The sequence below is a fragment of the Hippoglossus stenolepis genome, chromosome 11 (genome assembly GCF_022539355.2).
Source record: "Hippoglossus stenolepis isolate QCI-W04-F060 chromosome 11, HSTE1.2, whole genome shotgun sequence".
NCBI classification, from domain to species: Eukaryota; Metazoa; Chordata; class Actinopteri; order Pleuronectiformes; family Pleuronectidae; genus Hippoglossus; species Hippoglossus stenolepis.
In genome coordinates, this window is record NC_061493.1 from 16,129,084 (window position 1) to 16,145,912 (window position 16,829).

Consider the following 16,829-nt stretch of genomic DNA (forward strand, 5'->3'; position numbering starts at 1 on the left):
TTTCCGTGTGTGTGTGTGTGTGTGTGTGTGTGTGTGTGTGTGTGTGTGTGTGTTGCATTTTCAGGCATTCCGAGCGACCAGAGTAGCGGGACGTCCTCTCCTCTGTGTGACAGCGGCCTGCACTTGAACTACCATCCCAACAACACGGTACTTTTTCTTTTTTTTTTTCTCCTTCTCTCCCTTGATTGACAGATTCTATAACTGTCCCTTTGTAACCATGCAGCAACATTCCCTCTGCCAGAAAGTTGTTTCCATGCAACTGTCACTTGGACGCTCTATCTTTATCTTTTGAGGAGGGTGAATCAGCTTCCCCTTCTGCAGCGCGTGCTCGCTCGCTCGGGCTGCCTGATGTACAGCTGCAACAACAACAGCAGCGGTGGCAGCGGCAGGACTCAGGCTCTTGACATGTCAACTGTTTCGAAATGTGTGAAGTGGGAAACGACAAGCTCCTCTTTACTTGTGTTTCACGCTCCCCGCAGGACACGCTGTCCTGTTCGTCCTGGCCCACGTCCTCGGGGCTTCGCTGGGAGAAGAGATGGGTGGACCTGCGCCTTATTCCACTGCTGCACTCACGCCTGTCACAGTACATGCCGGGCTCTGATGTCTGCAGGTGAGGGGGACGTCACCCTGCAGGGTCAGTGCGATCGGTTCTCACGTGGGGAGCCGATGTCAAACGGGGCCAGAAAATGTGTTTTCGCAGCTATTTCTTATCCTTTGAAACAAAGACACAAAACAACTCTGCAGTAAATTTTACTTGCACTAGTTCTGTGCACGGATGGTTCTATTGAACAATGGATGCTCGATGTAATAATCCATTATCTTGCCAATAAATAGACTTTCATTATGCTACACTGTGGATGATAGAAGCAGTAATCTTGTAGATTGGCTCTTAATGAACCGCACTTGTGGTTTGGCACGTTTTAGCACATTAGCAGGAAATTCCTCAAACATATCGTAGGATTTTAGATTGATTAGCTTCACTACGGGATTTTCTTCAGTCTAGAATGAAGATTAACTTGTCCTTGTCTGACGTCTTTGCTTTGTCAAGAAAATTTTAATTATCATTACAGTTATGTGTGTGTGTGCTACAGCCGGCAGCAGATTAGCTCATTTTAGCTTAGTTGAACTTAGCACAAAGACTGTAAACAGTTAGCCTGGCTTAAGTAAAAAATACTCCAACTCTAAAGCTGCTTTCAGACATGCACTGAAGGACGGACATTTTTCAGAAATTTTCCAGAGGGGCTGTATGTGAGACCGAAAATGTCAGTGTCAATTGTTTTGGACATTTTCTGGAACTTTTCCTGCCAACGCATAGTAAAATATCCGGAAAATGCTTGAGTTAGCCCATGTGAGAATATGGCTGTATGATTTAAATACGGTGAACGATGTTCATGTGTCTAACCGGAACCGTCTCCTGCTGCGTTCTTCAAATTAAAAAGATAAAATAGGAAAATGTTTGGAGCCAACTTTCTGAGCATTTTCCGTTCATGTCTGAAAACTTTCACACATTTACAAATATTTTTATAGATGAGATTATTGTAACCACTCTTGTGTTTGTAGGAAACAGCCAGCAGCCAATTAGCTCAGCTTAGCTTTGCACAAAGATAGGAAACTCTATCCTGGCTCTGTCCAAAGTTCAGAAACACACCATAATGTGAAGCTCACTGATTCACACATTATTTTTTATTTAGATGAAAAAAACAGCAAGTTGTGATTTTAAGGGTCGTTATGTGCTGACATACCTCAGAGCAGTGTTAACGTGTTACTACAGTTGCACCCACTCTTTGTTTTTCTTCTCTCTTTCAGGAAAAATGCTTTCCAGGTTATCGCCGTGGACGGAGTTTGCAGCGGAGTCGTACAGTTTCCTGCAGCGGAGGACTGCGTGGACTGGCTTCAGGCAATAGTGGGCAACATCTCCGGTCTCACCAAGCACAATGTGAGTATGAAACAATAATACGTGTTTGGTCTGCAGCCTTCCCCAGTCGTCCATTTAAAGCAGCGAGATGTCGGGTTGGGTGTTATTGCAACAGACTTTTCAGTTTGTGCATCTTCCAACAGCCCCTCTGCAAATGCCATGGCATTAAGTAGACACATACTAATGCCTTTCTCACCGAGTAGAGTACACACTTATTTCTAAGAGCCTGAGATCCAAATAACAGAAATTGTACTACTCGTGCAGGGCTCCCTCCAGCTAAACCTGAGCACTTGTATTATCTATAATTCATCATAATGTATAATACAATAAAGATACCAGGAGGCAGCAGGAAACAAAGAAATAATGATGCTGTATTCTTTGTTTTTGTGTGAACATATTTTCTTTTTATACAGCTTCACCACAGCCGATGTGGAAAAAATGAAGTGTGTTTCTGTGTTTCCAGACGGGCGATGATGCTCAGCAGGGGGGGTCAAAGACAAGTGCTGCCAACAAGCTTCATCGCTGTGCCGTCTCGTACAAAAGCTGAAAAAAGATTGTCCAATTTTGACAACGTTTGTCAGGATGTTTATGTGTATTTTTCCCTTCACGTATGCGTGCGGTAAACGATAATTTATACTTCTTGAAAGAGAGGGGAAAGATTGTTGAGCCATCGTCTAGTAAAATGTAACCAAAACGTAACGGCGCTTTTTGTTTCTCCACATTCAAATCAATACAACATGAAGCGAGCGGTGGTGTAATTATCCTGTGTCCACTGGCGCGCGTGTGTGTGTTTATTGTGTGTGTGTGTTTGTGTCTTGGAGCACTGGCCTGTGTGTGTGTCTGTGGGGGATAATGGAGGCCTGGTTAATTGGAGTGGACAAAGTGAGGGATAAACTAAACATAACACTGATGACTCACTGCCAGAATGGCCTCAACAATTGAGAGTGTGTTTTTTCGCTCTGGCCGTGACATTTAGTTTAGGTGTGTGACTGAGCTGCAGGACGCACAGATCCCTGCATTTCATCGTATATACATCGTTATGAAATTACATCAGAAATATCTGTTATTAATGAGCTTTAATATCTATACGTTTTTGTACTGAGAGACGCTGGAATTTAACAAGGTTGTGTTAAATCTTTTGCTCTCATTTGTATATCTCCTGCTGCATAAACACGTTGTTCACTGTCGATTACAGTTAACAGGGTCGTCCTCAGAGCAAGCTCCAAGTGCTAAGACGTGAGTGGAAAAACAAAAATAAACCGTAAAAAAGAGCTGCTTCACTTGTAGCCAAAAACACAAAAGGTATAATAACAGTTTTTAAAGCTCCTGCCAACTCTTAACTTAACTCCCTGAGGAAAAGGTAACAGGAGCACATATAAACCTGCAGCAGATGGTGGATGGAGTCGTTTAATAATTTCTATGTGAAATTGCAACGTTACAGCAGCAAAAGTCACAACAACAAAACAAACAACATGAGGACACAGAACAAACCGGATAAAAGATATATATATATATGTATAGACAATAATCTACTACTAAAAACTAGGATCATTATTTAACTAAACATATGCAACAACAGTGCCTGTAATATATGTATCTACTCTATATCATGTTTTACATAAGTACTGACTAACTGTACAGTAAATCTGTTATTAAATATATGTATCAGTAAAGAAAAGAGGAATCTTACTGCACATGTTCTCAGGCTGTAACATCTTTAAATTATATATATATGCTCATATTTTAACTCACAATTTAATACATTTTTAAGTTGTTTTTGTATATTCTATTTTTACACTATATATTTTTTTATCTTTATTCATGTTTGCTTTGTGTTTTGATCCTTTTTTCATTCCTCTGTTGTGGCTGCTATTGTTCTTTGGGGACAAATAAAGTGATTGATGGAATGATTGATGGATTTTGCTGCAGAAAAAAACCATTTGGAAGATTTTGACTGTTTTAAAAAAAAGACAAATTGAATATTCATAGATTGGCCTTTAAGTAAAATGAAAATGAACGGCCCCCTTGTAAATGAGACAGCCAGTGGACCAAAATAGCAACGACATCTCAAAAATCTATTGAAATAAGGCACCGAGTAAAGAGTTGGGTCAATGTGTGCTTGTAGTTTTTGGTCCCGTCTTGTTTTGCGGTCAGACACTTGAACCGATCCGTCTATTATCAGATATTTAATCATGAAAAAAAAACTAAAACTCCTCCAGTGTTCTGAGTTATAACGGAGGAGGGAATCCGCTCCACAAGCTCCCATAAAGGTTCAGCCATGTTCAGGTCTGGTAACCTGGGAGGCCGGGCTGGCGTTCATGAAACCTCTCCTGAGTTTGTTTAGCGATGCATTTGAAGGCGCCATTGAAGGCGATATGGGAACATTATGAAGGGAAGTGTTGCTCCATTGCTTCTAACGACTCCCACCAGTCGCCTTCGCAGCCGAGCAGCAGGTACACGGGGCTCACGGCTTCTTTTAGCTTCCTCCGCGCATGATTCTGAATCAAATCTGATCTGGAAGATAAAGTGTGACTCATACCTAATGACTCATTACCTTTCTTTATTTTGTTGTCAATGCTCCCTCTAACAGCTCAGGTGTCTTTGCGCCTCGGCCGGGAAACACGTGCAGATTTCTGAATTTCATCTCTGCTTTTTTATTTTCAACAAAGCTCAGGCTGAACAGTTTCTGCTCACGATTCAATTATGAGGTAATTTTCAAGGCTGTTGTTCAGTGGCGTTTAGCAGCTCCTCTCTTAGATGTCTGCCTGCGCCTGTCACCGAGGTCTGACATGTGATCGCTGCTCGTCTTTTGATTTTTTCGGTTCATGGTTCTCATGCGCGGTAATTATTCGTTGAGACAGTTCACCTCAAACATGTTGAATAATTTAGCAATATTTTGACTGACACTCTTACCATTAGTGTCACATGGCTCATTATTAACTGTCAGTGGAATTTATTTATCTTGTCAAATACTGAGTGCATGTTATGTTAGAAAAAGTGTCAGCAGTTTAAATGTATGCATAAGTGAAGTACTAGGTACTAGTACATTTTTCCAGATGACGATATCTGGATTTCGTGTATCGGCCGAAACCGAGTACCGATCCAATCCTCGTGCATTTGAAAAACAACAAAGTATATAAAGTATTTTAACAGCTGTGTACTACTAACCCTGTGGGGAAGTGATGATTGCTGTCATTGTGTTGCACTGGTGTTGTTATTGGCAACACTCGTCCCACCCAACAAAAACGAAAGTCTTGTTTACGGTACATCGCGCTGTTTTACTTGTGCGATTTTCCAGACTACGTTTTAGCTAGCTCGGGCTAATGCTATAATACTGGAAATTACTTGTTCTTGCAGCCTCTAAATGCAAACAACGCAACTGCAGTTTTGGAATACTGTTATAAAGAATAATGGAAATGCCTGAAAATGCTGATTTTCTGTAGCATCTGAGGCATTTCTGATGCTAGTATTGGAACTTCTCTAAATGAAGTTATGATAAACCCCCTCAAATGTATTTATTTATAGAATAATTAATCAGAAGCTGTGCCCTTATTCAGAGGTCACCTGCTGCCATGGACACAGTCTATACGCCCCCATGTTGCTTGGGGATGGAAGGATGCATTTGTCTGCTGCATTTGAAGGAGCCTTCAAAATAAGACAGCCTAGTCGCGCCGCTATGTAGTCTTTAAACGCAATATGTCTTTAAACACAGCCTCTGAAGGACACAGCTTCTGACATAAACAAAAAAAAAACTTGCTTCAAATACACCAGAGTCTATTTTTAATATCTAGTCCCTGGACAGATGTTAAAACAAATAGAAGTTGACATTTTAAATTAAAGTTTATTTCTACGTCTACGAAAATAAAATGTAATATTAAGGTTAGTAAAAATATAATATCATTGTCAGGTATTGATTAAAGCTCGTAAGTATTAGTTTGTACAATGCACTAATGCACTAAATAATACAAGATAAGATATTGGCGATAACGACAACAAACTGTAAACAAAACAGCTGAGGTCGTGTCATTGAGGACCAGTGTTTTCCTGCCATAGGGAAATACCATAATCATATGTATTTTTCAGACAGGGCGAGAGATGTGTGATTTGTTTTACAACATAAACAACTTTTGCCTAATTTATGTCAGACCAGTAACTGTGACTGGACACGAGAACCCACACAGCTGAATGTGAACAAACCCACTGTCACTGCTCAGAAACCAGCTCACATCTTTTACTGTTATCCGGCTGCTTCCCTTTCAATTCCTCCAGTGAACAAAAAAAAAAAAATCATCTTTTTCTTTTTCTCCCTCGGTGCCAAACTTCAGCACCTTTTCACGACAAGCAGCGGAGACGTGTTCTCTCGCCTCCATAGGAGGACGGGGATCAGGCCTGGGCGGCTTAATGTGGTGTTCAGCTCCTGAGACAGACTTATATTGATACTATAGCAGGGATTAGGTGCGAGTGATACCTGTGATTGGAGCAGAATGTTTTAATTTAAAGCCTCACTGCTCCCCCAGTAGTTTCTCCTGCCTTTATTACCACAGTGAATGGATTTTTTTAAATGGATTTTTTAAGGAAGAGCCTTGGGTCCTTGTGGAAATGATTCTATCTCATTTTGTAATTTGCATGCATTGAATAAATGAAGTTGCTCCCACAGCTTTTCCTTCGGTGCCATGGTTAACATGTTAGCGCCGCTGCTGTTATTCATAGTTTATTTCTGTCGCTCTGATGTGTCCCTGGTTTCTCCCTGGGGTCCCGCGAATGTTTTCAATTCTGCCAGTAATTGCTGCCTGCTCGTTAGAATGTGATTTTCTTTTTTTTTGTTTTTCTCCTTGAATTTAACAGGTGAAGAAGATTAACAGGAATTTTCCAGTTAACCAGCAGGTAAGTTTGTTTTCTTCATGCGACGGCAGAAGCTCCTTCTGCTTGTTTAGATTTCCTTTTGCTGATTTTAATTTGGGGCGGCACGGTGCTGCAGCGGTCGCCTCAGATGAAAAAGGTTCCAGGGGCCTTTCTGTGTGGAGTTTGCATGTTCTCCCTGTGTGTCTGTGTCCAGATTCCTCCCACAGTCCAAAGACACGCAGATTGGGGTCAGGCTGCTGAGCATAGGTGTGAATGTGAGTGTGAATGTCAGCTGGGCTTGGCTCCAGCTCCCCCTGCGACCTTCACACATGGTTCTATACGATAGAAAATGTCCTATTTGAGTTACTTTTTACCAAATAGAAAATTACCTTGAATTCGTTGACACAATGGTGCAAACCCAGTCTGGAGAAGTTGTTTTTTTTGGAGAGATTATTGAAAAGTTATATTTGCTGTGGTTTGAAATGCCAACATGAGGGATACAGGACAAAAAATGTACGTGCATCGTCACACATCAGCAAGAAGGCTCTTTTTTGAGGTAGTCCAAAACATGCAGATTGGGGTTAGATTGTTTTCTGTAGTTGTTTTGCAGAGTAAATGGTTGTTTGTCTCCGTATGTTGGCCCTGTGATACGCTAGCTTCCTGTCCAGGGTGGATCTCGCCTCTTGCCCATGTCAGCTGGGATTGACTCCCTCTCCCCCCCACCGTGACCCTCAAAAGGATAAGCATCATAGATAATGGATGGATGGATTTTAATTTGTGTGTTTTACCCATATATTCAAGAATCAGAGCAAAATCGAATCAGGTCAGTCAGTCAGAGAAAGGAGACGGCTTCACTTTGCTCACTCTTGCAACACACAGAGAGTGTTTGCATCATTAAAGTCAATCCAGGGAGAGATGATCAGAAAAGGACTAAAGTGCCTTCAGTCAGTTAACTCTCAGTGTCGTCTCCCAGTTCAAACATTGGACGCAGACGCAACAGTGGGATTCTTTTCTTTTCTTTTCTTTTCCATTTTTTTTTCTGGTTACTTATTCATTCCGGTTTCTGCTTCTCAGTAAAAAAAACAAAAAAAAAGAGAGTGTGAATCCACTTGACAATTCATTTGAGAAATTAAGCTGCATGAGATGCGACTGCTTGTCCCAAATCTTTCACTGGCTTGTTTTGCAAATCCATCAAAAACCTCAAAACAGAGAAGCAAGCAAACACTTTACATGGGCTGATATCACCCTGTCTTTAATGAGTGGTGATGGTGTGAGACACTTGATGTCTTAAAAACTCGAGTCTTTGAACGTTCGCAGCAGAGGCTTTGCTTTCTTTCTCTTCATCTCCCTGTTGGTCTAACCTCTTTTCTTCTCCTGAAAACTTTATATCTTTTCCCTACATATGAGTGTGGCCGATGGGATGACATACACACGGTGCATGCTTATGAATTCCTCTGCTCTCGTCTTAGCTTCCCACAACCCCCGATACATACTATACATTAATAAACTGTCGCAACTGCATTAGTGTTTACACACTATAACATCATTTAGAGCAGATAACAGAAGGCGCAATTGAAACAGATGAGTCTTTGATAACAACCGTAATTGTATTTAATGATCCATCATAACACACATGAGTGAATCCTTACTGTGTGTTATAAAACATCATTAACTGCTTAAACACACAAGAGGGGGTTAAAAATATGTATTTGTATATATGTTCCTATAAATATGTACAAACCTCAGGAAGACATGTGAAGAGTGCACAGTTAATTATTGACCACAGGAAACATCTTTAACTCTGGAGCTTTTGACTTCATGTCCTTGCCTTCATCTGAGGATGCTTAGGTGATTATATAAAACATACATATACATATAGATTTTTCCTTACTCTTAACTTTGTTGCAGTTATCGCTTAAATTACCAAATGATGAACAGGGATGGGCTCTATCGCTTCACAGTAAGAGGGTTCCTGGTTTGGATCCCACGGCCTTTCTATGTGGACTTTGAATGTACTCCCTGTGTTCTCCCAGTGTCTGCATGGGTTTCTTCCTGATAGTCTGGCTTCCTCCCACAGTCCGAAGACATGTAGATAGGTTACGTCAATCTGAGAGTCACAATTGTCCATAGGTGTGAATGTGAGCATGAATAGTTGGCTTGTCTGTCCAGGGTGTATCCCGCTGCATGTTAGCTGGGATTGGCTCCAGTTAACCTCCTCCAATGGATAAGCGGTATAGTGGATGGATGGATGGATGGATGGATGGATGGATGGATGGATGGATGGATGGATGGATGGATGGATGGATGGATGGATGGATGGATGAATGGATGGATGGATGGATGGATGGATGGATGAATGGATGAATGGATGGATAGATGGATGAACAGGGATGATCGGACAAAAATACAAAAGGTGTTGTTTGTGATCATTTGGGTGATTTATCATATGAGTGATTTTATGAAATATTTAGCTTCATTGTAAATCATTGTATAAATGACATGTACTATGATAAAGTAGTCCATATATTTGACATACCCCCTATTTTTTATGCCTTTGATCCATGTCATTATGCGTCTGTGATGTCCGTCTCTGTTTTTGACAGATTATCTACATGGGCTGGGTCGAAGACAAGGAGCAGGACTCCGTTCAAGACCGAATGTATTCACCAAAGTTCCTCGCGTTGAGGGGTTCCTCACTCTTCAAGTTTTCAGCCCCTCCCGTGAGTCAGTGTTTGTCTCGTCCCAACTTCTTCAAGCCACAAAACTTCTGTGTTTGAATTGATGTTGCTCAGCTCCGCGGGGGATTTTTCATTTGAGGTTTATGTATTGTTGAGGGAGGAAATGTTTCCCCCGCTGGAGAGAAAAAAAGGAAGCAGCTCAGTCATAATCATTTGTGCTGCATTGATCCTCCTCTTGATTGATGATGATCATTAAGTCTGTTTACATTCTGCCAGCCACTTAAGTGATTATGACAAGAGGGATAAGCTGTCGATGCTACTGGAGATGGGAAAAGATTGATAGATAACTGAAATTGCCTGTTCATCTCGAATGTGCTGATATGAATGGAGTATGCTAATGTGATTGGATGGTAGAATGTCGGAGCCTGCTTGTTTAGATGTTGAGACACGAGTATTTGTTGTAGACGACTAGTTTGTTTTTCAGGAATACTTCCCGTCAAGCAACCATTTGCTAAATCCCGCCCACAGATAGTGATTGACATATAGACAATTGCTTACTGTTATGTTTGTAGTTAGAGTAAATACTCAGCATATAGAGTTTTTTATTACTTTTCCAAAACCAAAATTGACAAAAGCAGAAGTATGACTGTTTAAACTATGTGTGTGTGTTTGTTTGTTTTGCTCTAACGTTAACTGAAACCATTAGCATGCCCAGCTAATTAGTTTAACAACTACAATTAGGCCTGTATTACCTAACTATATTATATAACTTTAAAAAGCTGTTACCAATTATGTTTGAAAGGTACCTTGACTGGATGGGTTGCACCAGCTGTATATGAATCATAAATCCGTCATTAAACCTGTGAAGTCCCACCTAGTTTTATCGTAGCGTAACTACAAACTTCTGGTTGGACTTTCAAAACTTGCTTCAGCAAAAGATCCTTTGTAAAGTTTAATAAAGTTATCAACGGACAAGCATTGAAATCGTATAAGCAACATTTTCGACATCATCAAAGGTCAAGTGGCTGTCTGACACTTAGACCTATGAGGACCATTTTCAATCAGCTCGTTTGGTCTCTTCAAGCAGGCCACATGTTGCTATTTTTATCGTTCACCTCGCCCTTACATTTTAGTTTGGGTCAATATTAAGTGTTACATAAGAACGCTGTAATTGAGTCATGTGTGAGTTTGAATTAAGCAACATTCTACACTAAATTTGAGCTCACAGTTGGTAGAGCTGGGTGGTGACCAGGTCCTAGCAGCAAATGTATTTTCATTTAAAAGTGTTTCCAAATGCACCTTATACAACCTCTGTCTTTAAAGATGCACGTCTGCATTCATTGTTCAGATCAAATATGACATTCCTGTGACATTTCCAGGTGACGACATGGGACTGGACCAGAGCGGAGAAAAGCTTTACTGTGTACGAGATAATGAGCAAGATTCTAAAGGTAAAGCACCTTTTTTTTTATTTCAGTCATTATACGTTTAGAGCAGGATCTGACGGCAGCCCTGTGTAAAACTCATTATTCGTCATATTGAATCCCACAAAGTTAAATTTGACCAGTTTTGTTCATTCTCTGCTGATTCAAGGTCACTTTGACTGTGAGAATTTATCTGCAATTCATTATCTAGAAACTCATTATACGTCATTTAATTCATATAGACTGAGATATAATTTAACCTACGCTACCATATGTATTCCACAGTGGGTGTTATATATGACTGTACAGGGCTGCAGAATAAAACTGCTTGCATAAATAACCTATTACCTTAACTTGAGTGTTGTAGGTATAGACAATAAGAATCAAAGTGCTCTCTGAGGTGCAGTCTGCACTCTGTGGTGTCTGCACATCACTCTGTACCTGATCAGCATGACACTCGTACTGTCTCATCTCAGGATAACGACCTTCTGGACAAGAGGAGGCACGTCTTCAGCGTCCAGACGGAGAGCGGGGAGGACATGTTCTTCAGCGTGGAGCTGGAGTGCGAGCTGCTGATCTGGGAAAAGGCTTTTCAGATGGCCACCTTCCTGGAGGTGGAGAGGATACAGGTCGGCACCTGAGCAGTCGGCAATGTGCAGGGAATCTTAACAGCTTTAATCTCGCTCCGGGTTACAGCTCAGTCGTTTTAGTGCAAAGATTGATAATGCTCATATAACGTTTTTAGCAGAACAAAGGAGACTTTAGTGTCCTTGTGGGTAACATCTTGTTCTCTTATTCTGTAGAGTAAAACATACGCCTGTATCATGGAGAGCCACCTCATGGGTCTTACTATTGACTTCAGCATGGGCTTTGTGTGCTTTGATGCAGCTTCAAAGGTGAGTGTAAGACATCCTTTTATTAGAAATAAAAACTGTAGCAGGGGGAAAGAGTTTCTTTCCGTGGGAGGTTGTTCTCTGTGTGATGAAACTAACCACGATGCCTCAGCTTCCCCTTTTCTTTTTTCTGCTGCTGCTAACTTATTCTGCTCTGTGTGCATTTTGAGAGCACATTTGTTTGTTTTGACGTCTGCTCCCCCTCAGCTCAAACTCCACATCTGCCTGCAGTTCATTCTGGCCTTTCCCCAAATCTGGAGACGACTCCTCTGGTGCACATTATGTGCCTGAGCAGGACACAAGCGCTGCCATATTGTTCTCCAAGACTTTGGCCCCAATTCCTCCGATGAGAAGCAACAATGTTCTCCAAAGACAATAAAAATGTTGCCGGTGTATTGTTTACAGAGTGAAATACACAAAACACAATCCATATGTAAACTATTATCTCTGACAGTATACGCCGTGGGATTACTCCATAATTAAAGCTGCTTTTGGCACATTTCAAAACCCATGTTCGAATTAGTTCTGATCGAAAACAGCACAAATATAACTGTGTTCAAAACGTTGAGCTGTAATCTGCTGGCTCGGGATCTAGATGTTCCACAGCTCTCAAAAGCAACAGCAAAAGCTGTTTAAAGCACAATGAAAATAAATCTTAATTGGAGCTCGTAACACAAACAAAACAAGGCTGACAGCACAGAAATATTCATAATATATAAAACTTTGTGCGTATAAGTGTGAGTGCAGGGATAAGCTCCAGCCCTCTGAGAATTGACAAAGCACTTAGAACTGTTAAATGAAATTAATGAAATGTGAATATAAATGAACACATTTGTTTAAGGAGCGATTATTGTGTGTAGAGCAAGTGAGCTCTGAAGGTTCGAGCTCTGACACTCAGCTGTTGAATTAATAAACTAAACTGTAGGAATATAAATAATGAGGGAAACAGTGTAAAGGTTAATCTGAATTTGACACCAGCCTGAATTTAAAAAGTCATCGAATAGTCTGGCTGTGTTTGTTGTAAAGTTCTTGCTCTAAATTATGGGATAAAAAAGAAATGCACCAAAGGACTCAAATGTAAAAAACACAGGAGGAAGGCTGCGATGAAAGATTGCAGAGTAGTTTGATTAATTTGAAAAGTATAGAGATTAGGATTTGTCCAAAAAAAGAATATAGAAGCAGATTTAATTTTTAAACTTGAATTGGTGAAAGTATGAATGTCAATTTAACCAAACAACAAAAAAGAGACAAAAGCAAAAAATACCACATACACATGTCTCGTATTCAAATATTAATATAACTCAGTCTAATTTTGTGTATAAAGCATAAAATAGCATCCAGTTTAAAATCAGTTTAAATAACACGTGAAGTACTTGAACTGCACAATCGCACAGCAACACAAATGAAACTGAGGAAGACTCACAGGGATGTTTTCGTACCAGGAAGTAGAGTCACACATAATCCTCCATGTGGGACATGATGCAGATTTAATATCAAGTGGCTGTGACTGACATGAGGGAGATGGAGACATCATCACCTCTGTCAGACGAGTAGAGGAGAGGACACTCTCCCTCTTTCAATCTGATAATGTTTCATGAATATGTGACCTGATTTTAAATGACTGTTTTCAAGGTTAAAACATGTCACAGTCATTCATTCTTTTATTCAGATCATTTCGTAGTTATGTAGAAGTAAAAGTAAAAAGAAACGCACTGGGAAAATACCCCATTAGTGTAAGTCATGGATTCAAACCATTATTTACATGTATTGGCAAAAAAAGTAACAAAATAAAAGTATTGATTTTTTTTTATGTCAATAATTATCGGTATTAGTAGAGTAACTAGTAATAATAGTAATTCGTAGCATTACTATCTTGAATTATCATTATGGGTTATTTGATGCATTTTACTGCTGTAGTTAAAATTATATTATTATATATATATATATATATATATATATATATATATTATAACTACAATTTACTCTTCACTTATTCCACAGCAATGCATCATATTTAATGAGATTATCATGTTTTTTTGTCCTTTGAGAAGACTGATCTCTAAAAAGTATAGTTTAGATAACTTATTCAGCTTCGGGTCTCAAACCACAGAGGAACATGTCGTCCTTCACTTTGTCAGAAAAAGTCAAATTCAGAATCATCACACTTGGAGCAGCTCGGTTCTCAGTGGACAGGAAGGATATGAAATATGAAATAGTGTAACCTGAGAAAAATACCAAGGAGCTACAACTGTCAAATCAATGCAGTGCAGTATAAGTACAACATGTCCCCCTACAGAGAGTAGAAAGTACCAGAAAGTGGAAATACTCCAGGAAATTAAAGAAGTAAAAGTTAAGTACAGAACTTGAGTAAAAGTACTGCTGATAAATTAGATGGGTGTCACGGTGATTATCACAGAGGGGAACTGTCAGCGCGGGACATTCACGTGAAACTCGCGATCCGTGGTCGACCTGGAAACCGACTGTTGCTCGGCTTCATCCACTTCAGCGCTAATCAAATCACTGACACGCTGCTGTTTCAGGTGAAATTGCTGTGGCCTGTTAAATTTCCCAATGGCAAAAAAATAACAAGTTTATCTCACAGCAACTGATGTGCTGATGAGCCGCATTTCTCACCGGATCCATGTGGATTTTAACATGAATTATTCATGTCACAGCGACACAAGGAGGAACACGCAAATTACATTGTAGCATACAAAGATTTATATTTGTATTTTTGTTGTTTACAGTTTAAAACCTCCCATAATCTGTTGTTTCTATATTTGAGGCCGTGCTGTGGAGATATAAATTCTCCCAACTGAAAGGATCATCTGATGACGGAAAAAGCAAGATCAAGTTTTTATTCCAAAATCCAGACTCCAAATCCATTGAGGCAAAGGTAATTCACTCCCAGAGAGTTTCGAGTTTCAAAGCGACAGGGCTACAGAGAATGACATGAGCTTTTCTCTCTTTCAGGAGCTGGAGTTCTCGAACCTCTTCGCCGTGCTCCATTGTATTCACGCTTTTTTCGCTGCCAAGGTCGCTTGCCTGGACCCGATGTTCGTGGAGAGCCAAGGCACCGCGACCACCCCCGGAATTCCTCCTCTCTCCGGTATCTCTTGTAATTCACAGACACCCAAACTCAAATATGCCACTTGACAGGCGCCGCTCTCCGCAACACGCCTTTCATAAAAAAGACGCTGCACTTCGGTGTGACTGTGGCCTAAACGGGTGGAAAAAAAGACAGGTGAAGAGGTGGAGAAAAAAAAAGATTGAGATTACGACATTATGGAGGACAACTGTAACGGTGGAATAAATAAGCCTCTTAGGGATGGACACACTTGATATCTCTGAAGAAGCATCGGATTTCTGGGATTTCTTGAGTCGTTGTGGACCTGAACACAAACTGAAACACTCTACGAACACAAAACGTCCGACTCAAAGGGTTTTTAAGTGGATCTGTCCTTCTCCTGATCCTCAGACGTCCTTATAATCAACAACACAAAGAAAATGTTAAGTTCTTTCCCCAAGTTTTTCTACCTTATGTAGTTTTACTGAATTTGAGGTTCAAGCAAATCAGATTTGAGCCTTTTTTTTCCACATATGATTGTCTTTTTCTAAAGTAAAATAGAAGTGGAGTCCAAGTCCAACTTCAGCAGTTGAATTTTGATTGAATTTATCACATATTCGTTTTCTGGCTGCTTTAACTGAAGAAATGACTGGTTTCAGATCAGCGTGTGTACAAACCTTCTCCATAACCTTAATTCTTTCTCTCTGCATATCACTTAGACCTGTGTCTGAGGTCAGAGTGTAACTATCTGCGGGAAACCTGGACTGTCGTTTTTATCGTATGGGTGAGAAATGAGAATTTGATAATCAATTAGGTTCACCATCCACTCGACCATAATCTGACTCAACCCGGTTTAAACATGATTAGAAACACCTTTCATAATCCTTTTATCATTATTTCCCCCTTAAGCTTGATTATGTAAATAAACACTGACATTCAAATGAACTCAGAGAATTATGAATAATGGGGAACTACTCCTAGGGATTACTGCATTTGTTGATTTGAGGTGCACCGGAGACGACTAGGTAGATACTGCATAACCTCGTACTCCCTTCATTTACTCTATGGACCAATTTAGGAGAATAAAGATCAGCGATGGTGTATTTTTGGAATATTTTATCTTTTTGACTTCAGCTTGTAAATATGATAAAGAGAAAGAAAATCTAACTTCTGGAGAAAAACACACCGAGAGGGAAAACAGGAAAAACCGTAGCAGAGGTTCGAGACGGCCCTTTAAACTTCACTCTGTGTTGTATTGTTTATTAATGCTGCAGAGTCACAACTAAATGATCCCGTTCGACGAGAGAGCTCCGGCGCAATTAGTCAAGCTCTTACCTTCCATTTACCAAGTAGAATTCGAGCAGAGGAGGCCCGTGGGTCAGGGAACTCTGGGGGATAGCAAATTAAATGGGGTCAGTAAAGAGCTCGGCGCCGTGCGGGCTTGTTAAGCTGAGGTGTGTGTGTGTGTGTGTGTGCGCGAGGGAAAACGAATGGCGGTGCAGTCTATGCAAAGAAAGTCCGAGTGATGCTTCTGTGCTTTAAAAATGATCTCGGTCGCATATACCCTTATAACACAGGATCCTAGAGGGAGGTTTATTTTATTTTTTGCAGATGTTTTATTAACAAATATGCTGTGTCAGATATGAATAAATGAGAACTTTTATAACACGACCCACGTGCGCTTGGTTATTATTTCTCACCGTGTCGGGGTCATTCCACCGGGAGGAGTCAGTTCACAGTTTCACATGTTGAAACATTAGCTTGAGCTGACGAGTAAAGTGAGTTTTGATTGTTTTCAGAGGGTTAATAAACATGCTGCCTGTTTACTTTAGTGTATAATGCAAGTATTACAACTCAAATACACTTGACTGTACTTCATAGTTCGACGAAAAATATAAATTCACTAATTGTCTCTCCACTATGCCGATGGAGGGGTGGGTGAAGTGTTTGAGTCCCCAAAACACTTTAGGAGTCTCAGGGGTAAACAGTGTTGCAGCCAAAGTGATCTCT

General features: G+C 40.4%; 1 protein-coding gene across 3 annotated transcripts in view; it reads left to right on the forward strand.

Annotated features, from left to right (window-relative positions):
• The window catches only part of sntg1 (syntrophin, gamma 1), a 32,046-nt gene extending 15,556 nt beyond the window's left edge, over positions 1 to 16,490 (forward strand). For all 3 annotated transcript variants that reach the window (XM_047341848.1, XM_035171641.2, XM_035171643.2), the window contains exons 10-19: positions 65 to 147; positions 480 to 610; positions 1,807 to 1,936; positions 6,761 to 6,799; positions 9,361 to 9,477; positions 10,815 to 10,886; positions 11,336 to 11,488; positions 11,663 to 11,755; positions 14,538 to 14,648; positions 14,726 to 16,490. In XM_047341848.1, the coding sequence (XP_047197804.1) occupies positions 65 to 147; positions 480 to 610; positions 1,807 to 1,936; positions 6,761 to 6,799; positions 9,361 to 9,477; positions 10,815 to 10,886; positions 11,336 to 11,488; positions 11,663 to 11,755; positions 14,538 to 14,648; positions 14,726 to 14,908 (1,112 nt within the window). In that variant the 3' untranslated portion in view covers positions 14,909 to 16,490. The remainder of the gene's footprint in view (positions 1 to 64; positions 148 to 479; positions 611 to 1,806; positions 1,937 to 6,760; positions 6,800 to 9,360; positions 9,478 to 10,814; positions 10,887 to 11,335; positions 11,489 to 11,662; positions 11,756 to 14,537; positions 14,649 to 14,725) is intronic.
• The last annotated feature ends 339 nt before the right edge of the window (positions 16,491 to 16,829 follow it).